This window comes from Sapajus apella, unplaced genomic scaffold (assembly GCF_009761245.1).
Source record: "Sapajus apella isolate SASKATOON/1434 unplaced genomic scaffold, GSC_monkey_1.0 scaffold37, whole genome shotgun sequence".
NCBI classification, from domain to species: Eukaryota; Metazoa; Chordata; class Mammalia; order Primates; family Cebidae; genus Sapajus; species Sapajus apella.
This window is the reverse complement of record NW_022436977.1, coordinates 10334309-10361543: the sequence shown is the minus strand read 5'-3', so window position 1 is coordinate 10361543 and position 27235 is coordinate 10334309. Positions and strand designations below refer to the sequence as shown.

The 27235-nt window shown below is 39.1% G+C and overlaps 1 protein-coding gene across 5 annotated transcripts in view; it reads right to left on the bottom strand.

The window, feature by feature from the left end:
- RAB27A (RAB27A, member RAS oncogene family) overlaps positions 1-27235 on the bottom strand; it is an 86832-nt gene that overhangs the window by 5966 nt on the left and 53631 nt on the right. For all 5 annotated transcript variants that reach the window (XM_032297397.1, XM_032297399.1, XM_032297401.1 and 2 more), the window contains 4 exons: positions 25699-25873; positions 21422-21507; positions 19613-19716; positions 15224-15347 (listed from right to left, as the gene is read on the bottom strand). In XM_032297397.1, coding sequence (XP_032153288.1) covers positions 15224-15347; positions 19613-19716; positions 21422-21507; positions 25699-25851 — 467 coding nt within the window. In that variant the 5' untranslated portion in view covers positions 25852-25873. The remainder of the gene's footprint in view (positions 1-15223; positions 15348-19612; positions 19717-21421; positions 21508-25698; positions 25874-27235) is intronic.

The following is a 27235-nucleotide window of genomic DNA, read 5'->3' as shown; positions in this document are numbered from 1 at the left end:
GCCCTAGAAAAGCTCTCATATATGTACACATGGCATCATCTAATGGAATAGATATTACAGTACTATTTGTAATAGGGAAAAAGTTAACCTAAATGTCCATTAGTGAGAACATGGATAAATAGTGATATTTTTATGCAGTAAATTATACAAGGTTTAAGCTGTATAGATATGGCAAAAATTAAACGATGAATTTCAAAAACAACTTGTATGATACAAGATCATTTATATAAAGAACACAAAATAATCACACATCGTTATAAAAAAGATATCTATGTAGTAAAAACATAACTTCTTGGACTAGAAATATATAATTTTTACTGTTTTAGCTCAAAGTAACAGAAAATTATGACTCAAATTGGCATTAATCACAAGTAGGAATTTATTGTCATGCATAATGAGCACAGAACTACAGTTTCCAGTGTTAATTTGATTGCCAAACAGTAGAAACAAAGAACCTAGATTCATCCCGTCTTTCTGTTCTGCCAGCCTCCACATGTCAGCTTTGTCCAGTCTGACTTTTGTCATGACCCCAGAAGCTAAAACATTCCAGGCATCACATCTCAACACGCCAACGTTCCAAGAAAAAAAGGACTCTTTCTTCCTCACTGTGCCTCCCTCAGGAGAGAGGAAATCTTGCCCAGAAGTCCCTGGCAGACTTTCCCTCATGTCTCATTGGTCAAAACTGTATCACTTGCCAATGCCTAAACCAAACTCTGGCAAGAGGAATGGTACACCACCATCACTGGCTTAAAGCAATCAGTCTGCCTTAGCTGGAGTCTGGCACCTGCCTCTGTTAAGTGGCATGTCCTCTAGACGCATGAATAAATAGCTAAAAGAAATTGGAATTCTATGAAGAAAGGCATGGATAATTGTCTAGGCAACCAATAACATCTGCTATAGGAAGTAGACAAAGTGTGGTTCCCTCTGAGGAAGTAGGAAGGATAACGGAATCAGCAAGGAATTTTAAAAGGGGCTTCAATTGTATCTGTAAGAAATTTTATTTTTTTATTTATACATAATAAATATAGTTTCGCCGGGCGCGGTGGCTCAAGCCTGTAATCCCAGCACTTTGGGAGGCCGAGGCGGGTGGATCACGAGGTCAAGAGATCGAGACCATCCTGGTCAGCACGGTGAAACCCCGTCTCTACTAAAAATGCATAAAATTAGCTGGGCATGGTGGTGCGTGCCTGTAATCCCAGCTACTCAGGAGGCTGAGGCAGGAGAATTGCCTGAGCCCAGGAGGCGGAGGTTGCGGTGAGCCGAGATCGCGCCATTGCACTCCAGCCTGGGCAACAAGAGCGAAACTCCGTCTCAAAAAAAAAAATAAATAAAAAAATAAAAATAAAAATAAATATAGTTTCACAGTAAATATGATCATTTAATACATTGATATAATTTGTAAAGATTAGTGTACTTGCGATAGCCATAATATTAAATATTTGTCTCCTCTTTATACTAGAACCATTTTAATTCTTCTCTCCTAGCTATTTCAAAATATACAATAGATTGTTGTAAACTATAGTCACCCTGCTGATCCATCTAACACTATGTCTTATTTATTCTATCGAACCTCACATTTGTACCTATTAATCAACCTCTCTTCATCCCCCACTCCCTCCTACCCTTTCTGGCCTCTGTATTCACCAATCCACTCCCTATCTTCATGAGATCCATCTTTGTAGCTCCCACAGATAAGTAAAAACGTGCAACATTTGTCTTTCTGTGTCTGGCTTATTTCACTTAACATAACGATCTCCAGTTCCATCCAAGCTGCTGCAAATGACAGGATTTCATTTTTTTATGGTAGAATAAAATTCTGTTGTATATATAAACCATATTCTATTCATCCTTTCATCCATTGATGGGTACTTCGATTGATTGCAATTTCAGTGATTGTGACTATTGCTGCAATAAACATGAAGTACAGATAGCAAATATCTTTTGTATAGAGAGAGATAAAGATCTATCTATCTACCTATCTATCTATATCCATTATATATATATTATATATATATATATATTATATATATATATATACACACACACACACATATATATTAATGGAATTGCTGGATCATGGATCATATGATAGCTCTATTTTTAGTTTGTTTTTAAGAACATCCATACTGTTCTCTATGGTTACACTAACTTACTTTCCCAGCAACAATGTACAAGCATTTCCCTTTCTGTGCATCCTCACTAGCATCTACTATTGCCTGTATTTGGTTTTTTTTGGGGGGGGTAGTTCCTGCCTATATTTTGAATAAAATAATTAACTGGATGAGACATAATCTCACTGTAGTTTTGATTTGCCTTTCTCTCAGTATTGATATTGAGCATGTTCTTCAAACACCTGTTTGCCATTCGCAGGTCTTCTTTTGAGAAATGTCTGTTCAGATCTTTTGCCTATTTTTAAAACAGATTACTTGTTTTTGCTATTGAGCTATTTGAGCTCCTTACATATTCTGGTTATTTATCCCTCATCAGATGGGTATTTTGCAAATATTTTCTCCCACTGTGTGGGTTCTCTCTTCATTTTGTCGTTTCCTTTGCAGTGTAGCCGCTTTTTAGCTTGATGTAATATCATATGCCTATTCTTGTGTTGGTTGCCCATGTTTTGTGGTCTTATACAAAAAGTTTTTGTCCAAACCAATGTCTTGGAGTGTTCCCCAAATGTTTTCTTCTACTAGTTTCATAGTTTCAAGTCTGACATTTTTTATTCATTTTGAGTTGATTTTTATACATGGTGAGAGACAGGGGTCTAGTTTTCCCTGCATCATTTATTGAAGAGAATATCTTTTCCCCATTGTTCTTAGCCCCTTCATCCAAGATGAGTTGTCTGTAGATGCACGGATTTATATCCAGGTTCTCTGCTCTGTTCCATTGATCTATGTGTCTGTTTCAGGCCAGTACCAAGCTAATTTGGTTATTATAGCTTTGTAGTAAATTTTGAAGTCAAGTAGTATGATGTCTCCAGCTTTGTGCTTTTTTCCTCACGAATGTGTTAGTTATTGACGGTCTTTTGTGGTTCCATATAAACTTTAGGGTTTTTTTTCCTATATTTGTGAAGAATATTATTGATATTTTGATAGGGATTGCATTGAGTCAGTAAATTGCTTTGGGAAGTGTTATTTTAACAATATTAATTCTTCCCATCTATAAGCATGAAATATTTTTATTTTTGGTGTCCTCTTCAATTTCTCTCATCTGTGTTTTATAGTTTTCCTTATATGGATGCTTCACTTCCTTCGTTAAATTGATTCCTAGGTATTTTACATTCTTTGTAGCTATTGTAAATGAGATTATCTTCTTGGTTCTTTTTCAAATTGCTCCCTGTTGGTGTATATAAATGCTAATGATTTTTGTATGTTGATTTTCTATCCTGCAACTTTACTGAATTCGTTTATCAGTTCTAACCATTTTTTTGGTGGAATCATTAGGTCAAAAAAAAAATTCTTAAAGCAGGCCTGTGGCAAAGAAGGCCCAGAAAAGTTAGGTGGTCTGATCAATGTCATTCAGCTAATAAATGACAGAGAAGCAAGCAGGCTCTTCCCGTTTTCCTACACACGTCCTCATACCTCTTGTAAAACAAAATAGAGAATGTCTTCTCAGTGTTTAGTTCACAGAATACTGACTTCCAAACTACTAACTAGAAAAAAAAAATTGGGTAAATTCAACCTTTGCAACATGCTATTTTATTAAATGAGGTTTCTGGACTATAACTTTTTTTTTTTTTTTTTTTTTTTTTTTTTTTCCCCTTTTTTTTCTTCAGGGATTTCTTTTATATTCTCTTTAGAGTGTTCTGGCTTGCCTGAATTGAAACAAGCTGGTAAATAAGTCATGTAAAATTGAAAGGAAAAAAATATTATTTCTTCAGCTACCCAATACTATATGGTTTACCTGCATGATTCACTAAACACTTGTATTCAGGTACACAATATTCCCATTTCACAAATGATTAAACTGAGGCTGAGAAAGATTAAAGCATTTCACAATGCTAGAAAGTAGTGGAGTTAGGATTTGGATCCACAGCCAATTCCAGTGCAGCCAGCTTAACCATAGGCTCTACTGGTTCTGAACTAGTATGAGGATTTCCAAAATAAATAAATCTTATGCACCACACAAGAAAAAATTACTGGCTCTGGAAAGTAATCAGAGGTCACTGGCCACGTTTGTCAACCGCTTTGCCATTTACCAACTCCAGACTATATTTCTGGACCATACACTTGGAGATATTCTGAATTCTGCAGCATCGAGTACCTCAAGATCATCAAATCTTAAGTACACATTTGTTTTATTATCCAAAGACTCGTGGTACAGGTGTAATTTTTAAATAACTCATAAAGTATTGCTTCAAAGCTGTATTGCAGTTTTTCACATAATCTTGAGAAATCAGTCTTTTTGTCGAAGGCATTCTTTATACATTTGAGATGGTCTTTGCAACAGGATGAATCAACTGACAAATTCATCTTGCTTTTCAACAAAGCCATGAAAGTTCCTTCAACTATTGACTTCGTTGCCGCTATTTGTGAGGAATCCAACCAAACTGCTCTTAGATATAAAAACAACAAAACAAAGTTGTTTTATCACTTCAGGGAGTACTGCAATTGAATTCAGCAATGTATTTCTTAAATTTAATAGAAATTTAAAGTTCTCCACGATTACTTTTCTTGAAGAAGGTTTTTTGTTTCTCTGCATTCTCATAGCATGTTAACACTCCATCAGTGACTCTGATTACAATTTACCTTCTTTTATTCTTTCTTGGCTAGTAACAGCTTCCATATGAGAGCGGTTCAAAGTTTTCTTTTTTAACTTCTTAATGCATTTACATATCTTTTCAGAACTCTTTCACTTCTGATGTTACTAAGAAGCACAGACTGGCAGACTGGTACCAGTCTGTGGCCTGTTAGGAACCAGGCCACACAGCAGGAGGTAAGCAAGGGGCCAGCGAGCAAGCAAAGTTTCTTTTTCTTTCTTTTTTTTTTTTTTTTCTGAGATGGAGTCTTGCTCTGTTGCCTAGGCTGAAGCACAGTGGCGTGATCTCCGCTCACTGCAACCTCCACCTCCTGGGTTCAAGCGATTGTCCTGCCTCAGCCTCCTGAGTAACTGGGATTACAGATGCATACCACCACGCCCCACTATTTTTGTACTTTTAGTAGAGACAGGGTTTCACCATGTTGGTCAGGCTGGTCTTAAACTCGTGACCTCATGATCCGCCCACCTCAGCCTCCCAAAGTGCTGGGATTACAGGCGTGAGCCACCGCACCCAGCCTGCAAAGTTTCTTATGGCTGCTCCCCATCACTCGCATTCCCACCTGAACTCTGTCTCCTGTCAGATCAGCAGTGGCATTAGCTTCTCATAGGAGCACAAGCCATATTGTGAACTGCACATGTGAAGAATCTAGGTTGCACTCTCCTGTGAGAATCTAGTGCCTGATGATCTGTCACTGTCTCTTATCACCCCCAGATAGGACTGCCTAGTTGCAGGAAAACAAGCTCAGGGCTCCCACTGACTCTACATTATGGTGAGCTGTATAATTATTTCATTATATATTGTAATGTAACAATAACAGAAATAAAGTGCACAGTACATGTAATATGCTTAAATCATTCGCAAACCACATCCACCACCACTGATCCATAGAAAATGGATCATTTCATTCCATGAAATGAGTCCCTGGTGCCAAAAGGGCTGGGGACCACTGGTTTAGAGGATATATGTGTAGGGACATAGGGCTATTTTTCCATTATGATTCGTCAGTAATGCTGGTAATGCTGTCTTATTATTTGATAACTTCCTCCAGGAGGTGATAAGGCCTTGTAGCTGAATCTCTGCAATTCTCTGTTTTAGCACAGGTATTAAAAACTGGTTGAGAAGCTATCACCTCATTTGAGTGTTTATCCACCCACCTGTGAGTTCTGTGAGGTATAGTTGCTCCACTAACTCTATCATGCTCATGTTCTATCATCTTTTTGTTTGCTGACTCTAAAATATCCTAATAAGAAAAAAGTTTGCTGGGAAAAATGACATCGTCCTAGCAGTTTTTAAACCTTCTGCTTGCCTCTTCGTTATTGTCAATCTATTTTCCTCCATCTTCATCAATCACCTTGCCCACAAAATGAAGATAACGTGTCCCCCACTAGTCACATGCAATATTTGATTACAACTTGAAGTGTCAATCCTCTGTGATTGGAGTCAATAAGTATTTACTTATCAAGAATCTGTAATATTATTGAGCTAAAATCCTGGGGATAGTTTGTGATGCTGCCATTGTTACAAGAATAGAATTTCAGAATGAGATTTTTTAAAATGTAAATAGTTACCTTTTCTTCATTATGATCTTTCTCAATTATATCCATTAAAAATCAGTTAATGTCCACAGAACATTTCCTATACTTAAGGAGAGGGCTTGACCATTCTATCACCTTTCAGAAATATATTACATGAAAAAGGAGTTGAAAAACTCCGATCTCCCCCAACAGAATAAATTGGAATTTTTTTAAAGTAATTGAGCAGTAAGCTTTTTAAAAATACTAAATCACAATAATGTCTATCTCATTTTGAAAATTCTCTCAAAATCAGTTATAAATATCTTTAAAACTCGAGTCTCCAACCTCATTTGATTCCTTAATTTTCATTCACAGATCCTGAAAATTACTTCACCATCATTTTTGAGGAATAAATGAGAAAACATAGTTGAAAGTATTTTGAAAACTATAAAACCTATGCATGGAAGTTACTGACAGCATGGATCAATGGTTAAGAGTCATAACCTCAGGCTGGGCATGGTGGCTCACACCTGTAATCCCAGCACTTTGGGAGGCCAACGCAGGTGGATCATCTAAGGTGAGGAGCTCAAGATCAGAAACCCTGTCTCTACTAAAAATACAAAAATTAGTCAGGAAGTGGCAGGCACCTGTAATCCCAGCTACTAGAAAGGCTGAGGCAGGAGAATCACTTGAACCTGGGAGGCAGAGGTGGCAGTGAGCTGAGATCACGCCACTGCACTCCAGCCTGGGCAACAGAGTGAGACTCTATCTCCAAAACAAAGTCATAACTTCTGGGGTCAGGCTGCCTGGATTCAAATCCTAATACCACATCTTACCGACTGTGATTCTAACAAAAGTTTAACCTCTGTGCCTCCGTTGCTTCATCTGTAATACCAAATAATATCAGTATCTTCTTGTAAAGATTAAATGAGTTAATAAAGCACTTAGATCCGAACCCGACACACAGTAAAAACAATAAATGTTTCCTATTTCCAACACAGAAATGGGTTAGGTTATAAAAGTTTGTAATTTTGTCATTTAAAACTAAGAACACAGCCAGGTGCAGTGGCTCACGCCTGTAATCCCACCACCTTGAGAGGCGGAGGCAGGCAGATCACCTGAGGTCAGGAGTTCAAGACCAGCCAGGCCAACATGGTGAAACCCTGTCTCTACTAAAAGTTACAAAAATTAGCCAGGCATGGTGGGATGCGCCTGCAGTCCCGGCTGCTAGGGAGGCTAAGGCAGCTGGATCTCTTGAACCTGGGAGGCAGAGGTTGCAGTGAGCCAAGACAGTGCCACTGCATTCCAGCCTGGGCAATAGAGGGAGACTATCTCAAAAAAGAAAAACAAAAACTCAGAATACATCATTACAAAAAAGCAATGTCACCAGCAAATGGTAAACATTAAACTCTCAAACAATCTGTGTGTAGGCTGGGCGTGGTGGCTCACACCTGTAATCCCAGCACTTTGGGAAGCTGAGGCAGATCACGAGGTCAGGAGTTCAAGACCAGCCTGACTAACATAGTAAAACCCCGTTTCTACTAAAAATACAAAGATTAGCTGGGCGTGGTTGTGCAGGCCTGTAATCCCAGCTACTCAGGAGGCTGAGGCTGGAGAATCACTTGAACCCGGGAAGCTAAGGTGGCAGTGAGCCAAGATTGTGCCATTGCACTCCAGCCTGAGTAACAAAGTGAGACTCCATCTCAAAAAAAAAAAAGAAAAAAATCTGTATTGTACGCAAAAAAAAAAAAGAATAAAAAATAAAAATGAATTAACACTCTAACCCACGAACATTGGTTTAATCCACAATGTAGCTGACTGATAATACTGCTCTAATTCTGGTTCCTGGGACAGTGCTTCCTTACATCAGAGATGATGCACTCAGACCTGTCCTAGCCAAAGTGCTTCATGCCGCAAAGCATTTGCCTCCCTCACTCCTCATCAAACCCCTCACTTCCCAAGCAATCTTCATGAAATGCTGGAAGACAATGGATCTTAATCTACTGTTTAAAACTGAGGTGTAAATGATTGATGCTTCTAGCAGAGCTGTGGGTTACTGTCCAAAGTTTATTAATTATGCAAATATTTAGTATAATTTCAAAGTATGAATTCTAATTTTTAAGTTACTCATGCTAAAAGATGTATGATATTAACATGACATAGTTTAGATTTATAACTCCAAATTCAAGTAACAAACTTCTTTCAATTAAAAGTATGTTTTCTTGCCATTTGTAAACCTCTAGGTCATAGAACCATGAGTCAGGTTAACAACTTAAAAATGTTTAATCATTTAGAGTTTTCTGAGTAATTTGAAACAGTAAGATTTTCATTTCTACAAAAATAAGTGAAGGCTAAAGTCCACTCCACTCTCAGCTCTGTGCCAGCGGAGTACTGAGCTGTAGTCTCATCAACTGGATGAGAACCATAGAAAAGACCCTGAATTAAGACTTTCTTTCCATAAGAAAATGATGTCCCAGGCTGGACGCGGTGGCTTACCTGTAATCCCAGCACTCTGAGAGGCCAAGGCAGGTGGATCACTTGAGGCCAGAAGTTTGAGATCAGCCTTGCTAACATGGTGAAACCCTGTCTCTATTAAAAAATATATAAAAATTGGCCAGGCATGGTGGTGCATGCCTGTAGTCCCAGCTACCAGGGAGGTTGAGGCAGGAGAATCGCTTGACCCCCAGAGGTGGAGGCTGCAGCGAGCCAAGATCACACCACTATACTTCAACCTGGGCAACAGAGGAAGACACCAACTCAAAAAAAAAAAAAAAAGATGATGTCCCAGAGACAGAAACAGAAGTGTGCCTCGTGCTTACATCCACACAGCTTGCCCAAGGGCGTTGAAAGTCTAGTGGATACAATTAGAAACATTTTTATGTTCATATCTTCTTTTTTTATTTTTTATTTGGGGCACCCAAATTAAAAGACGGGCACCCAGTCTTTTCCACGTAATCTTAATGTTCACTTTTAGAAGAAGTTTAAACTATTTTATCTGAACACTTTTAGTAAGTATTTTACATTTTTAAAAGTAATATAAAGTTATCTCAAAGTCTGGAGCTGGGGAGGAAACTGAGGATAAAGAAAGAAGGAGGTTAAGATTCTGGGTTCTAGAGCCAGCCACCCCATCTCCACTTCCAGCTCTGGGACCTTCACCTCTGCTCTGACCTAGAGGTTTAACAAGTTAACAGTGGTTCATGAAGGATGGTGAGGAGGAAAAAAGATAATAAATGGAACGTGCTTAGCAAAAGCCTAGCAACGAGCAATTTCTCAAAAAGTGTTGTTACTGGGGTTTTTTTCTTCTCTCAAAAATATACTGCTTTTCCTACATTTACACAAAAATTTAGTATCCTAAGCTTAAATTCAAGGGGCCAGGTGCAGTGGCTCATGCCTGTAATCCCAGCAGTTTGGGAGGCCGAGGCGGGCAGATCATCTGAGGTCAGGGGTTCCTGATCAGCCCGGCCAACATGGCAAAACCCAGTCTCTACTAAAAATACAAAAATTAGCTGGGCATAGTGGCATGTGCCTGTAATCTCAGCTACTCGGGAGGCTGTGGCAGGAGAATCACTTGAACCTGGGAAACAGAGGTTACGGTGAGCCGAGATCATGCCACTGCACTCCAGCCTGGGTGACAGAGCAAGACTCCATCTCAAAAAAAAAAAAAAAAAATTCAAGAGAATGTATTGCCCCCGTTTTAACCATAGAAAGACTGATATTATTCCTTCTCTCCACACGGTGGTGCTAATGCAGCACCACCATGGAGCCGTACTGCCAAAGACAAAAACATTCAGGGCTGCTAATCGTGACAGCAGTCTAAGCGGCCACTTAAAGGCCATCTGGAGTACATGCAGACCTTAATAATTATAGTGTATTTTTCAAAAACAGATTAATCATAAATTTTTAAGTAAAAAATTTAAGTAAACAGATTCAAATCAATGAGAGGGGCAGATCATTTGCAGTTTTTCACCAAGATCTTGCTCGTGACATAGGTCAGCAACCTGATTTCTTTTCCGTGATTTATTCTCACAAAACTAGAAGTGGCAGCAAGTATGTTTGGTGGTTCTGTCAAATGGTTCTAGCTATTTGGCTCACATGTAGATCTAGAAAATATGAAGAAACGTCTCACTAAAGTGAGAAGTGAGTTTCACACTACTTTTCATAGCCTGTTGGATGCTAATTGAGCAACATTTTCAGGAAATGGCGGGTATGCTGACTGTTTGAACCTAGGAGGTTGCAGCAGATGAAACCCAGATCCTCTGCTGAATTAAATGGAGCTCTGAAAATCAGTCCTGTATGTTTGGCTATGGCTTATTCAGTACTTTTCAAACATGCCCAATGATACATCACTAAGTTATTTCTCAAATCAAGAAAAGATGTAATCAAGTTTATAAAGAATGAAACTATTAGAGATCAAGCTATTTATGCCACATTTCATCTAGCTCAAACTAGGGAAGACACTGTGCATGCTGTTGAACTAAGCTACCTGAAATCCCTGAAACGATCCATATTGATATTAATGTTGTAAATAAATATTTTTAATTCCTCTTTCATTCCAGATCTCTTGAGCATCTTCCTCAGCAATAACCAGCAGCCTTCAGTAGGGAGAACAGCACTGTAAATTTGCTGCCCATTTCTTTGCACAGCACATGAGACAGTTGTCATTCTTAGTTCATTTGTTTTTTTTTCGACAGAGTCTCGCTCCAACCTTCTTCTGAGACGTGGTGTTTCATTCTTGGAATGTATGCCTATTCCAGAGTCAGTGATCTGGTTTTGGTGTTGTTTTTTTGAAACAGAGTTTTGCTCTTGTTGCCCAGGCTGGAGTGCAATGCTACGATCTCAGCTCACTGCAACCTCTGCCCCACCAGGGTTCAAGCGATTCTCCTGCCTTAGCCTCCCGAGTAGCTGGGATTACAGGTACCTGCCACCACAGCCAGCTAATTTTTTCTATTTTTAATAGAGACGGGATTTCACCATGTTGGCCAGGCTGGTCTCTAACTCCTGACCTCAGGTGATCCACCCACCTTGGCTTCCGAAAGTGGTGGGATTACAGGCGTGAGCCACCGTACCAAGCATAATAACAACAAAAAAATGTAAATTTATCAGACAACAAACAACTTATATGAAGATATGCCATAAACTTTATCCTGTTTTCTGACTGTTAGCACATGGATGAACTAAACAATGTAGTCATCTAGTGCATGTGCAAGCAGTGTAAATGTTATAATAAGACTAAAACAAAACATCTGTGAAAATAATCATTAAATTTATATGCCAAATTTATGAAATGCATGTGAACCAAATTGCTCCATCATATTTTCCTCTGAAAGTGCCAAACAGCCTACTGAACTACACGTTATGCTTTCTGTATCCTAAGTGACTCTGTTTCCAGCCCTTTGCTTTCCTCAAGAGTTTCAATCATTATCTGCTAAATCCTCTCTTCTCATTTTAACCCAATTCAAAAACTACAGGTTGAGCTCCTCTCTATGAAATACTCCATAACCGTCGTGACCTGAGGACAAGTGAAAGATGGTCCCTACGTTCCTCGGTTACCCCATATGGCCGAAGGCAAGCTTAGGCTCTGCGATACCAGACAGACTGTGGAATCCTGAGAACCAGGGCACAAGAAACAAGCAAATGGCTGAAAAAGCCCACAGGGACAAGAAGTCAAGCCTGACTCTTCCCCAGTACTTGAGAATAAACTTGAACGTGCTTGTTTGATCTAGCTAACTCCTCTAACTGCCTTTTTGTTTTGTTTTGTTTTTTTCTTTGCATTTACTGACATACTTCTCAAAAGCATGCTCTAGATCCATGGTTTCCATTGCTTCATCACTTCCTTCCTCCTTACCCATTGCAACATACCTCACAGTTCAACACTTCAGTATTCTCCATGGTATTTGATCTCTCCCTCTCTTTTCCGCTACATTAAGTGAGTGCCTCTCAGGGGAGCAGGGGCACATTTCAGAACGGCTGGTAAGGCTCTGTCAACCTCCACCTCAGAATCACCTGAGTTACTGGTTCTCAAGCATTGCACGTGAAGATCATGCTCAGGCTTTGTAACAAGTAAACTCGGCTAGGCTAAACAATGTTTCCTAGAATTCCCTTTCTGGTTAGGGTGGACCAAGGAAGACATTTGGGGGCAATTTTGGGGGTGAGAAGTAAAGCAATATCCACTTCATAGCCCTCATACATTGTCGCTTATCTGTTGGCTCATCATGTTGGCATAAACCAGCAACCAGACCTGTACCTGGGCCAGGTGAATGTTGTTAGCCTTGTGACAAAGGGGCCCAGTTTCTGCAGGACCCCCACACCATCTAGGTCAGAGGCAACAGGAATTTACATGGATTTTAATCCATCATCATGGGCCCCAGCTGGTTCTTACTTTTTCCATCCATCCCCCACTTCACATCCTTCTTTTCTTCCAGTATGCCTGTCCTGTCCTTCAAGCTTCAGCATCAAACACAAAGACAACACCTTACAGAGACTCCTTACCCAGCTCCCACAATTGCATATGCTCAAATTCCTGTAACAGACCCCTTCATGTATAGGTAAGCTTCTTCAATTGAACCCTGCCTGAGAAACTCCTCCAGACGAATCATGTCTGATGGTCAGGTGAAGCCCAGACATGAGCATGTGTTAAAAACTCTCTGGATGTTTCTAACATGGTTAGACAGCATCTGCCCTAGGTTAAAAACCTCTACATCCAATTGCAAATCCTTGCCAGAGTAAGCCTACAGTGGAGGGGAATCCTTCAGCTGAGCTAGACTTGTGAAGAATCTAAAATCCTGCCCTAACCTATGTGTTTTTCCTGATTTATTCTTCCTTTTCCTTTTTCACAAATGCAGCCTCTGCCCACCTCACAGCCCACTGCAATCTCTCAGTCTTTCCTCCCTCCCCACCTACAGCCTCCAGAATGATCTGGAAAAGTAAACATAACCTCCTTCCATGCTCAAAGGCTTTCAGCAACTCCCTGTCCCCCAGGGATCAAATCTAATCTCCTTAACTGATATTCAAAGCTCTCCAGAGTCTGGCTTCTTCCTACCTGGCCTACCTATCTTCCCTCTTCCTTCTCAGTATAAACCCTACCAGCTTTCTGAACCTCCATCAACCAAAGAAAGAATCAAACAGTGATTGCACAATGAAAAGGAAAACGTCTTTCCTTGGCCTCCTTGGATTCTGCTAACCACCAAGGCCACAGGCCGGGTAACACCCACTGCAACCTCTGCATCATCTCTTCTCAATCCACTTGCTGCCTTCCTCTTTTAATACCAGTAAGGGTTAGAATTTACATATGGGTTCTCATTGAATGAGAGGTAGAAAGAAAGTAAACTACAAATTCTTTTTAGAGGCGCCCTTAACGCTTTAATACTTTAATGTAGCAGCTGACCACTTCCTTCATGTCCAATTCATGCTGCTGCTGCTATGATACTATTCCCAGAACTGAAGGAGAAAGAGAGTATCTTCCCAACTCTCCATCACAAAACCAAAGACTAAACTGTAGGAGATCTCACACTCCTTGCCCAGTGAGGGAACGTGTTATCTTCCCGGTCCACAAGGGGGCATAGTTTTAAGGGCAAGAATTTCCCAGCACCATGCTCCCCTCCCATCTCTCTCCATCCAGCAGATTTAATGGTTTCTGTTTGAGCTCCGGAAGAAACTAAGAGTCAATCACTCCAGGGGAAGTTCTAAGGAACTCCTTTCATTGGCCTGGGGTCTTAGAGAAGTGGGGGTTCCTCCCAGGTTAAAAGTCCCCTTCTTCCACACCCCTTTGGACTCCATCTTTGAGTCCCCTTCCAGGAACACTCCCTTCGAGGAAGCCATCTTTCTCTCACCTGGATTTCCCCTCGGGGGCGCCCTTCCCCACTCTCGTGGAAAACTGTCTTCTCCTCTGAAACTCCATCTCTCTCTCTATTCCCTTCCACTCAGTGTGGAAGCTGCTTTCCTCTCCTGGATTCCATCTTTCTGGATTCTCTCATTCAGTGTGAGAGTTAGCTGTTTCTTTCTCTCTCTTCCTATTTCTCTCTCTTTAAATAAAATCACTTTCTACAAATACTTTTGGGTCCAGCATTTACTGCGCACTGCGCCATGGTCCCCTCTCTCATTCTTGGAAGGGCAGAAGACCGAGAACATGGAGAAACATCCTCTCAGGGGAGCTGAGGGCACCCTGAACCCCTAAACCCCAACATTACACCAGCATAGAAATTTCAAAACCAGCACCTAGTCTGCAGTAACCAATAAGCCCTTCTTATATGCTAGCATTCTCTACAATAATATATGAACTCGCTTTGAAATTTCCTTGCTCAACATAGAGGACTTCCTTACCCCAGGAGTCTCCTATTTACATCTTGGAAAGAAGGCTTTACACACCTAATGCATCTGTACTCAAAGTTGCCAAAGTCTCTCTGGGCCGGCACAGTGGCTCACAACTGTAATTCCAGCACTTTGGGAGGCCAAGCAGGGTGGATCACGAGGTCAAGAGATCAAGACCATCCTGGTCAACATGATGAAACCCCATCTCTACTAAAAATAAAAAAATTAGCTGGGCATGGGGGTATGCACCTATAGTCCCAGCTACCCTGGAGGCTGAGGCAGGAGAATCGCTTGAACTCAGGAGGCAGAGGTTGCAGTGAGCCAAAATTGCACCACTACACTGCAGTGTGGTGACACAATGAGACTCTGTCTCAAAAAAAAAAAAAAAAAAAACAAAAAAAAACTGTGTCTCTGCAAATGCCAAGAGCTTGAGAAAATGGAACCAAAGCACTGAGAGAAGCCCTTGCCCCATGCATTTTTTATGGGCCTCTTATCATATAATATAAAAAGGAGATATTCAACACGTCCCAAGGCCTATGGCTTAAGTTTTGCTTTAATGTTCCACTTTGGTCTTTTTCATTACCATTCACTTGCTAATGTTTCTATTGAAAATGTTTTCTCTAGACTTGTCCACAAAAATACTCACCCATATTTCTCTGCAAGTGCTCTGGCTTCCTCCTCTTTCACTACTCTCTGGTCCTCCAGATCACTCTTGTTTCCACATAGCACTATATCTGGGTTTTCACAATATGCATGCATCTGTAGCTGGCCTATTCATATAGAAAAGTTTATTATATGTAAATAATAATGTAAGTGTATGATCAACAAACAATACATGCAAAAGTGCTTTGAAGACTGTAATACACATATAGATACTGGGAATTGACATAATGCTTTCAAAGTATCAATAATCTTATCCGAAATCTGAATAGTTGGGGCAGAAATATAAAACCATTCCTGTTCTTAAGCACATACCCCGGTTTATTGCTATCAGAGAGTTTATAAGAGAATAGGCTAACTCTCAAGTGTGAGGGCCCACATGTACACATACACATGTGCGCACACACACACACACACAAAAACACCTTTCTTTTTTATGAAGGCTATTTGAAAAGAAACTTGGAGGTGTTCCTAGGGTTTATTGCTAATCTTAAAACTGTTTTTATGTGTTTTTTTCTCCATAGCAATGACATTTCTAAACGAACTGTTTTTCTCCAAACTAACCTATTTCTATCCAAAATGTTTTTTCAAATTTTTCTATTATCCTAGGGCAGAATCAATTCATTTAAAACAAACAAGATACAGACTTCAATGAGGAGAAAAGGCCCAGAATAACAGTAAATGATTCTGTCACCAGAATCAAGTGGAAGCTGAGGACTGTAATTCTTATCCACAGCATTTATTTCACCTGAAAATAGGCACAATTATAAAAAGCTATTGACTCAAACAAAAGAACTTCACTAAGCTAAATAGTTCAATCTTTCAAAGTAGGAAAATAATGCCTCATTTCTTACTCATCACACCCCAGAATAAAATTAAGGGCCTAAACTTTCACAATAAGACATACTTCAAAGTTTATGGCCTAATTTATTTTTCATCATGGTTAACCAGAAAAGTGTGGACATTTTAGTTCCTCATTAGGAAGCTGGGTTTATTGTATCTTATCATGAGGAAGTCAAGTAGGCAGGTGTTTACTGAGCATTAGTACAGGCCTGATACTCTGCATGGTTTTTCACAACAGTTCTTTGCCTTCGAAGGGCAACTGGGGTAATAAGACCTACAGAGGAGAGACCAAACTGTGTATCATTTCATGAAAAGCCATGCCCTTTCTTTCCTCCGGGTTGCTACACATGCTGTTCCCACATTGTTGAATACTTAACCGCAACCTTCCTTCAACACTTGCTTCATGGTTACCTCATTATTTTTCGGGTCTCCAGAGTGGCTCTGTGCTCTGTTAACACCTTCTAAGGTGTTACAAGCCCATGCCCAGTGTCATGGCTATGAGCATGGACTCAGGATCCAGTGCACCTAGGGCTGAGTCCTGGCTCTGCCATTTACTAGTTATGGGTCCCTGATGAAGTTATTTGGCTGCTTCAGTTTCCCCGTCTGTAAATGGCGATAATGATACTGTTTACTTTATATAGTCAAGGTAAGGATTAAAATGAATTAATTCAGTGATTCTGTAGGTAAAGACTGTGAACCACCAGCCCTAGCATAACCTAAGAATTTGTTGGCATGCAAGTCTCAGGTCCCACCCCAGATCTACTGAATCAGGAATGCTGGAAGTGGGGCTGGAAATCTGTTTTTTAAAAATTCCTCCAGGCAACTGAGATGCACATTCACATTTGAAAACTACTAACTTAATTTATTAAAGCATTTAGAAGAGCATGTAGGTATCACCAGTAATTATGGTTAACAGTATTTATTTTGGGCAATCTAGGAAGTGCGATGATTAATGATTTCTTCTTTTCATTGCATTTTTCCTACTTTTTCTACTAAGACTGTGCTTATCTAAAAAGTAAATTAGTTATTTTAAAAACTTCACTTAGGTAAAAGTCACATACATAAATAACTACAAGCTGATACAGGATGTAATAACAACCCTATAAACAGCATAAAATGCAACAGGGGTTAAGAGGACGGAAAACATCTAACACGACTAAGGGTACCACAGAAAATATCATAGAGGCCATCTTTGCTTGGTTTCAAAGAATAAGCACAATTCCAGTTGGCTAAAGAATCGGGGTGGGTGTGAAAGGGTTTTTTAGACAGAGAATAATGGGAATAAAAATTAGAGAGGCAAAAATATGAAAATATATACTGTTCATTTCTTGTACTCCTCATGTGAGTCTACAGAAGAAAAGTTTAGAAATGTAGGCTACTTGAAAGTTTCCTTGCGAAACACACTAGCACTGAATGAAGAGTGACTCTGGGCATGACTTGCCTACTCTTCTGAACTCTAGGAAAACAGGGCAGTGACCACCACACTACCAAATTCCTTTCAGATTTCAATCCAGCCCCAGAGGACTCAGCCTCTGTCTGTCTCCTCAACTGAGTGGGGCTTACGTTAGACTCTTCTCACCCTTCCTAAGAGGGCATGGAGAGACTGAGTGAGAGGGAAGGGTCTGCAAGGAGCAAAGGGAAAGGGAAGGGTATAGACCTGTTATTCTCTCCCCCCGGCCAGTCAAGGCCCATGAGCCAGCTACTTCTTTAATGTAACAATGTGTTCTGGCACTCACCACTGATGTGTGTGTGTGTGTGTGTGGGTGTGTGTGTATGTCTATGTGTGTGTGTATTAAGCTATTATTTTGATTAAGAGACAAGAAATGAATGATCCTTTTAATATTCAAAATGCTGACAGAAAGAATAAAAATTAAAACTACAGATAACTAACAAATTTTTGTTCCTAATTAAGATTTGATATTACCACTTCTGACACTGAACATTATACCTTTTTGTTCAGGTGGAAAATACTTTCTATTAGAGATAACAAAATCTTCAATATGTATAAGTGCTCTTTACCTAACTGAGCAATAAGGATTCTTTTATTCTCTAAAGAAAGCAAAACAAAATACATAGATATGTATACATCTTTTCACATAATTTTGTTCTTTATCCAACTAGTTAGCCTAGATGGGCAATATGTATCTAATGTCTCAGACTTTTAGCGTCTACCTATGAAAAACAGATGGGTTGTTTATTTTTCAATGCTAATTTAAAAATTAGAGATTCTGTGAGCACTCGCTAGTGATCCTTATAAAATGGTTGGTTTTTAAAAGCCCCAGAACTTGTTCTGATGATGCAAAGGAGGGATGATGAGGATGGGCTGAGAGTAAAACCATAAATAACCACTGCCATTCATCTACAAGGGAAGTAATGAGGTATGCAACTCAGCCAGACATCTAATGAAGTGAAGCCCCAGTAAGCATTACTATATTTGGGGAACTCATATTTAAAGTAATTAATAGCTCTTCAATTCTTAGTGGCCAAATGACTTGAGAATGGGCATAAAAATCCATTGAACTGAAAGTCAAAGCTTCATATCCTTGGATGAGTCTATAACTTTTTAAGGTTCAATATCCTCCTCCTGAAATAAGGACACAACATTGACCCGAGCCTCTGCACGGGATGACTATGAGGATCAGATACAAAGTATGTGAAAACCACAGCGTACTAGATAAATTATTTTTAAACTCATTTTTAAAATAAGGTTTTCTACTATCCAAACTACAGCCAATTACCCTTTCATAATTCCCAAACAGCAAGTAATTTGTAAGTAATATTTTTTTATCAGTGTTTTAAAGATTTAGATGTTAAGAATTTAATATTACAGTCTTCTCTAATAAATTCTCTAGGGTTATACTAATATGACCAAAGAAGGAAAATATAGATTTGAAAGCTGTTATGCAGTCAAGTGGCAAGATTCTACATGGCTATTAACCAATCATTTCAGAGGTTAAAATCTCTCCAAAATAAAGGTTGACATACATTGTACTGGGGACCACTTTTACCATTGCAGTAGAGTTCTCGATGGCAGAATCCTCCTGAAAAATGCTCTAACCCTAAAAGCTAGAAGGGGACTCTAAGCACAGAAAAGACATGAAGCCAGTGGTATAATCCATTAAGCCTTCAAAAGCTATCTGCATCTATGTAATATATATGTAATGCCCAGAGATCGTAGAAGAATTGATAGCACACAATAGACAAGCGGACACTCACTGATTTAACTTGCCTAGGCTTCTACTTCCTCATCTACAAAATGGGAATAAGAGTCTCTTCTGTGGGATAGGCTGAGAAGGAGAACATACATAAAGTGCTGCCTGCTACCTGGAGCACAGGAAGTACTCAACAAATCAAAGTCATCAGTACCAGGAAGAAGCAGGGTATTTCAATTATCTTTGCCCCTAAACTAAAAACCTTGCTCCTTAAAATCGTATTTGCACTAAGAGCTCCTCTAAAACAATTTATAGCATAAGAAAGGCATTTTATAAATAGGGGAGCATGTAGCAGGATACGGGGAAACAATAACACTTACTTATCCAGTTTCTGACATTGAGGAAACTTTGCTCATTTGTCAGATCAAAAAGTAGAAGAAAACCCATAGCATCTCTGAAGAACGCTGTCGTCAAGCTACGAAACCTAGGAACATAAAAGCAGAATGGTCACTTAAACCAGGACCCCACTCCTGAAATATAAAGCTACAAGCAATACCTTCAGCCTCTTACAAAAGTTTACCAATAACAAGCTACATGGTGATATTCCAAAAGTATATAGGATCGTTAATAATCACTTATATCAGTTTAAGCGTTAACAGACCACATGATTTGAAAACCCAGCCTGCTGGACAGGGATGACAAGACCCAGCTTGTGATCTTAGTCTCAGTCAAAAATTTGTTGTACAATTATGACTTAATTTGGCCAAAAGCAATAGTGTATGTTTTCCTTCTGTGAATGCTTGACTTGACATTACAATGTGTTCCATGATCTTTTAATTTCAGAACATGCAGAGATCTCTCATCTATGATAGCCATTTGTTTGGCTTTAAGGTAAGAATTTCTTGATTCAGACCCTATTCTGTCTTGGTACTCTGCCTTCCAAGCCTTTACCCTCCTGTTTTCTCTGTCTTCTCTCTCTCTCTCTCTCTCCCCACCCCTAACCCTACTCCACGCTGAGTCAGTTTCCTCTCATCTTTGCCTATATGTAAAGTCTGTAACTGACAGGGAGGCTCCAGGGAAGAAAATATTGGTATGACTTTGTCATCTAATCAGCAATATTAGTTTTTTCTCAAATACTTTTAATCAATGTTTTTATTTAAAAGAGTTCTTAGCCAGGCACGGCAGCTCACGCCTGTAATCCCAGCACTTTGGGAGGCTGAGGTGGGCGGATCACGAGGTCAGGAGTTTGAGACCAGACTGGCCAATATGGTGAAACCCCATTCTACAAAAAAATAAAAAATAAAAAAAATCCAAGTGTGGTGGCACACATCTGTAGTCCCAGCTACTCAGGAAGCTGAGGCAGGAGAATTGCTAGAGCTCAGGAGGCGGAGGTTGCAGTGAGCCAAGATGGCGCCACTGCACTCCAGCCTGGGCAAAGGAGCCAGACTTTATCTCAAAAAAAAAAAAAAATTCTTATCTTTTAGAGCTACATACCACAAGTATTACAAGTAAATGAAATAATATAATGCCTGGAATTTGCTTCTAAATTATATGGTAAGGGGCTAGGGATGAGAAGAAGTAAGGTATATACATGAAATACTATTGGCCACAATTTCATAATTGTTGAAGTTGAGTAATGGGTACATGGGTTTATCATATAATCCTTCCACTTTTTAGTATACTTGAAGCTTTCCATAATAAAAAGTTAAAAAAAAAATCCTTCAAGGTGGCATGAGAGAAAACAGAAGTTTTATAAAAGCAACTTCATAATTAAGATTTCATGTGGTTTATTTTGGTCAAGCAAGCTCTGGTCATACAAATTAACTCCAACCAGACTTCCCACTGGTTTTCAACAATCAGGTAAGAATAATCCATGTAACTTGGCCACTTTCTTGTGGTTGAGTAAATGTCAAAAGGAAATGGAGGAAAGTGTGTAAGTCAAAAAATTGAAAGAAGAAAAAGAAAGTCCTCAGGTCAGAATCCTAACCTTTCCTTGGACCCTGTATGAAATAAAGCCACCATTCTCATCTCATCTCAAACTGACAAATTTCCTGCTAATTTGGCAGTATATCGTATCCAAGTGCAAATCAATGAACTGGCTGGCTTTTTCCTGCTCAGGTCACTGTTTGAAGAATGTAACTGTTTTTGCCTTTCCTTCAGTAAAAAGGACGTAACTGAAAATCTCATACCTCTCCTGCCCTGCTGTATCCCATAACTGCAGATGGATTCTCTGGCCTCTGCCAATGGCTCCATCTGGCCCATTGGCTCTGTACACCTAAAACAGCAAAGTGAAAGAGAAAACAAAAGAGAACTTCTGACACCAGTGAACCATTCTCACCTTTTTATTCAGTACAAACCCTAAGGCATCTACATTTCTAAAGAGAATCCCATCTGGAATACAACCATGTTTGTATTTTCGGTCAAATAATTATACCCAGGTAATGTAATAAGTTATATTGAAATATATACATATATTTTTAAAATACATTATAAAATATGTATGCAAAATAACTTGTATAAAATATAGTAATTAGCTTGCCTTTCCTCAATGTTCTCTTGGGTCACCAGTTTCAGGAAATATTACATTTCTATGACTTTTCCCAATCTCATCTTTTTTGTTTGCTTGTTTAACCAGGGGGTACACGCACAAGTTTGTTACATAGACATATCGTGTAATGCTGGGGTTTGGACATCTATTGAACCCATCACCTAAACAGTGAATGCAGTATTCCGTAAGTAGTTTTTCAGCCCCTGTTCCGCTCCCATCCCCCTTTTGGAGACCCTGGTATCTACTGTTTCTGTCTTTATGCCCATGTGTACCTATAGTTTAGCTCCCACTTGTAAGTGAGAATGCCTATGACATCTGATTTTCTGTTTCTACACTAATTCACTTAGGATAATTGCCCCCGGCCCAATCCATGCTGCTGCAAAACACAATTTCACTTTTTAATGGCTGCATAGCATTCTATGGTGTATGTGTAACCCATTTTGTTTATCTAATCCACCACTGATGAGCACTTAGGTTAGTTCCATGACTTTCCTATAGTGACTAGTGCTGCAATAAACGTTTGAGTGCAGGTGTACTTTTGGTAAAACAATTTTTCTTTGTCCCATCGTACATTTTAAAAGTGCTCTTAAAATGATTTTATAGAAAACACCTAGAACAGCAGAGAAAGTACCATTAAAAATTTCTTCCTTATTGATAGCAACAAAAACACTGGTGAAAATTGTCCAAATCAACTTTTTCAGTACTCTAGAAACTAACAAAGACTTGCAACATGACAAGGAGCATTTATTCAAGAAAAACTGGTGAATATCAGTAAAACCAGTAAGCTTTGAGGTATTTTTTTTACCTTGCCTTATTCCCACCCCTCTCACTCCAGCTTTTAGTAGCCTTAAAAACCAGCAAATGCACAAATGGGGTAGTTGTGAAAACACCAGCCTAGCCACCACTGTGGAGAGCGGGGGCACAATAGGTTTGGAGCTCCCTAAAAGTCCCATACTGAGAAAAACTGTCAGGAAGCCCCTTGAAAAGCTCCATGCCCCAGCTTTGTCTTTACTTGACCTCACTACAAGCTTGCTCTTTGAAAACAGCCCTATCCCTAGGGCATTTGTTGAAAACTATCAGCAGTGATTACTTAACATCAAGGCTACCAGAGGCAGCAATACCAGTTAGGGCTAACAAAAGTCTAACAAAAAGAATTAAAGAAAAAAATAGGAACGGAAATGTCTACAACGTTCCCAAATATTCCCTGGAACGTACAAGGCCATGTTCATGTGCACGGCTCTATAAATGCCCAGGAAAGATCTAAAAAGGTCCTAATCTCTTACTTCTGACTGACTTTGAGGTTCTTCTCAGGCAGAAAATAAAAGCTAAGGCAGAGTTGTAAACTGCCTGCAGTAGTATTAAACACACACCCCAACAAATACACGGAGATTCTCAGAAAAACCTAAGAGACTTACTGCTTCAAGGAATTTAATAAACTCTGTCCACTCATTAGCTGTCCACTAAGTTGACTGACAGCTACATACAAAGAATACAGACTTCACAAAATTATCCCAGAAATATTATTAAACAAACAAATAGCAACAAAAATAAATAAATGCAGTACAAACAAGAAACCCAGGTAGGGGAAAGAATTAACAACAAAAAATAAATAAATGCAGTAAAAACAAGAAACCCAGGTAGGGGAAAGTATGGTTCATATGCAATAAAAAAGCAACTAACAGAAATTATTCCTGAGGAAGCCCAGATGTTAAACTTATTAGACAAAGACTTTATATCAGATATTATAGTTAAAGAACTTAGAAATCATTAACATAGCTATCTTCTAAAATTAAAAAATAAATTAAGAAAAAACTGAGAAAAGTCATCTCTAGCAGACCTACCCTATAAGAAATACTACAGATAACTCTCAAGATTGAGCTGAAAAGACACTAGACAGTAACTTAAATGCACACAAAGAAATAAGGAGCACCAGGACTGCATAGTAAATATAAAAGACAGTATAAATATCTTTTTCTTTGTAACCCTTTTCCTCCACCAGATTAAAATTTAACTGCAGGCAGGATGTGGTGGCTGACGCCTGTAATCCCAGCACTTTGGGAGGTTGAGGTGGGTTGATTACTTGAGGCCAGGAGTTCAAGACCAGCCTGGCCAACATGGCAAAACCCTATCACTACTAAAAATACAAAAAATTAGTGGGGCATGATGGCAGGTTCCTGTAATTCCAGCTATTTGGGAGACTGATGCAAGAGAATCATTTGAACCCAGGAGGCAGAGGTTGCAGTGAGCCAAGATCTCACCCCTGCACTCCAGCCTGGGCAACAGGGAGAGACCCTGTCTCGAAAAAAAGAAAAAAGAAAAAAAATTTAACTGCATACAGAAATAACTATACAGCTGTGTTGATGATAGACGCACAATGTAGAAAGACGTCATTTGTATAGCAACAGCAACACAAAAAGAGGGGAGAAAACACAGCCATACAAGAGCAAAGTTTTACACAGTATTAAAATTAGGATGCTATTAATCAAAGTGAAATTGTTAAAAATTAAGATGATAATTGTAATCTCCAAGGGAACTATTAAAAAAGAACTCAAAATTACATAGTTAAAAAAATTAAATGGGAATTAAAATGTAGAAAATTGAAAAAAAAACAAAACACAATGTCTATCAACAGATGAATGGATAAACCAAATGGCATATCAATACAATCGAATATTATGTACCCATAATAAGTAATGAAGTCCTGATACGTGCTACAACATGGAAGATCCTTGAAAACATAATGCTAAGTATAAGAAGCCAGTCACAAAAGGCCATATATTATTCCATTTGTATGATGTGTGCAGAAGCCATTGATAAAAAAATTCACGATGGCTAAGGGGAGGCAGAAAGAGTAATGACTGCTAATAGGTATGGGGTTTCTTTTTAAAGTGATGAAACTATCCTAAAATTTAATAGCTGTCATGGCTACACAACTCCGAATAGACTAAAAATCACTGGATGTTATACTTTAGATGGATGGATTTCCTTTTTTGTGAATTATATCTCAATAAACCTATTTTTTTAAGTTATAAAATAACCAACAATAATAAGCACATACATATACATATTCTATCAATTATATATCAATACTAAAAATTTCTTTAGGATTCTATTGTTATTCAGTGGATCTTAATCTTTTAGAATGGGCAAAGGGGAATTTTGTGTCCTAGAAGCCGGGGAACTTTCCCTCTGACAGCATATGATCCATTAAAGGACCTCTGTCATTAATTTCCTGACCACTTGTTTATCTGCTTCATGCTAACAGTGAATTTTTCAGCAATAAATGTAGTCTAAGGAGAAGGCCATCTTTCCTCATCTCCAACTGTGACACAATGACCTGCCTTCCCCTCCAACACTAGAATAACTTTCAGTCTTAAAGTCCTTAAAAAAAGAAATAAGTAAAAGCTTCTCCCTTCAACATTCCGCAAAATATCACATCCACTACTGGCATTCCCCACTCCTACTCCAACCTCACCCTCCTGGCAGCAGTGATGGGTTCTGCCAGTTCATGTTCCATGTGGAATTGCTGAGACGTTATTAGGAGAAATGCCATTAAAAATAATAAGATACCAAAGGTGCAAGATACAGCCCAGCATGAGGAGCAAGGTGGTTGCAGGCTTCGAGACAAAGGTATACAAATAACTTTTGGAGTTCAGAAGGGAAGATACAAGCCAAAAGAGTAGCAAGGTGACATTTTAAAGAACTGTCCACTTTCACTTTGTCTGCCTGGTTTCATAGAAGTGTCATCAGCACAGCCTTTTCAATTGTGTTGCCTGGGCTGAACATACTCACTTTCACATGTACCCTTTAAATTCAGATCGCAACCTTTGTCCTCCTAATTCCTACAAAGTAAACTGAACAGACCAGCGAATGTTGACTCAAAGATTACATTTTTACATAGAAGGATATAGAACTTACCACTCTCTTTTCCCTGAAATCAATGCCCACTGTTGTGATAAATTTGGAGTTAAATTTGCCATCTGTGTATTGGTAAAGTACACTGGTCTTCCCTACGCCAGAGTCTCCCAAAGCTAAAAACTTGATGAGGTAATCATAATCTCCATCAGACATAATGAAGAACTCACTGGTTCACCTGTAAAATACACACAAATTTTTTAAATTAAAATCCATTAAAAAACATAAATTATCCGTTAATAAAGTAACAACCATACTCAGTTTAACACCTCATGTTAACCTAAATGTCTATGGGTCATATGAAAAGAGAATTACCTACCTATTGTTCATCATCCTTGAAGACCTAATGACTAGCTAGATGAGAAGCTACTGCAATAGGAATTAACAGTGTAGTTTTAATTTAACATACATATTACAGTACCATTAGGACAAAAATTCCAAGTGAGAATGATAATCAACAAGAAGGTAACAGTCACTAACTCTTATCTGCAGACCGTATAGAGCAAAAACTAATAAAAGAAAAATAGGCCGGGCACGGTGGCTCATGCCTGTAATCCCAGCACTATGGGAGGCCAAGGCGGGCGGATCACGAGGTCAAGAGATCGAGACCATTCTCGCCATGATGAAACCCCGTCTCTACTAAAAATACAAAAATTAGCCGGGTGTGGTGGCATGCGCCTGTAGTCCCAGCTACTCGGGAGGCTGAGGCGGAAGAATCACTTGAACCCAGGAGGCGGAGGTTGCAGTGAGCCGAGATTGCACCACTGCGCTCCAGCCTGGCGACAGAACAAGACTGCGTCTCAAAAAAAAAAAAAAAAAAAAAAGGAAAAGAAAGAAAAATAAAGGAAGGAGAACATTATGAGGAACCATAGTAGTTGTTCAAGGGGTTCCAATTTCCCCTTATTTTTCAAAGTCTCCTAGTGCTAAAATTCGCAATTGCAAAATAAGGAACCAGTCCAAATGCCCACCAATCAACGAGTAGATAAAGAAATTGTAGTGTATAGTGTATATATATGTGTGTGTGTGTGTATATATATATATATACACACACACACACACCATGAAATACTACTCAGACACAAAAAGGAATGAAGTAACAGCATTTGCAGCAATCTGGATGGAACTGAAGACCATTATTCTAAGTGAAGTAACTCAGGAATGGAAAACCAAACATCATACATTCTCACTTACAAGTGGCACTGAAACTACCAGGATGCAAAGGCATAAGAATGATACGATGGACTTTAGGGACTGAGAGTGTGGAAGGGCGAGGGATAAAAGACTACAGATTGAATACAGTGTATACTGCTTGGGTGATGGCTGCACCAATATCTCAGAAATCACCACTAAAGAACTTATTCATGTAACCAAACACCACCTGCTCCCCAAAAACCTATCGAAATTTTAAAAAAGAAACAAAGTCTCCTGGTGCTAGAATCTTGCCTTTTTTTTTTTTTACATAGACATCTAGGCAATTTCATTTATTCTATTCATTTTCACATGTTATTACAGTTCCTTCAAATACACTGTTATTTCTTTT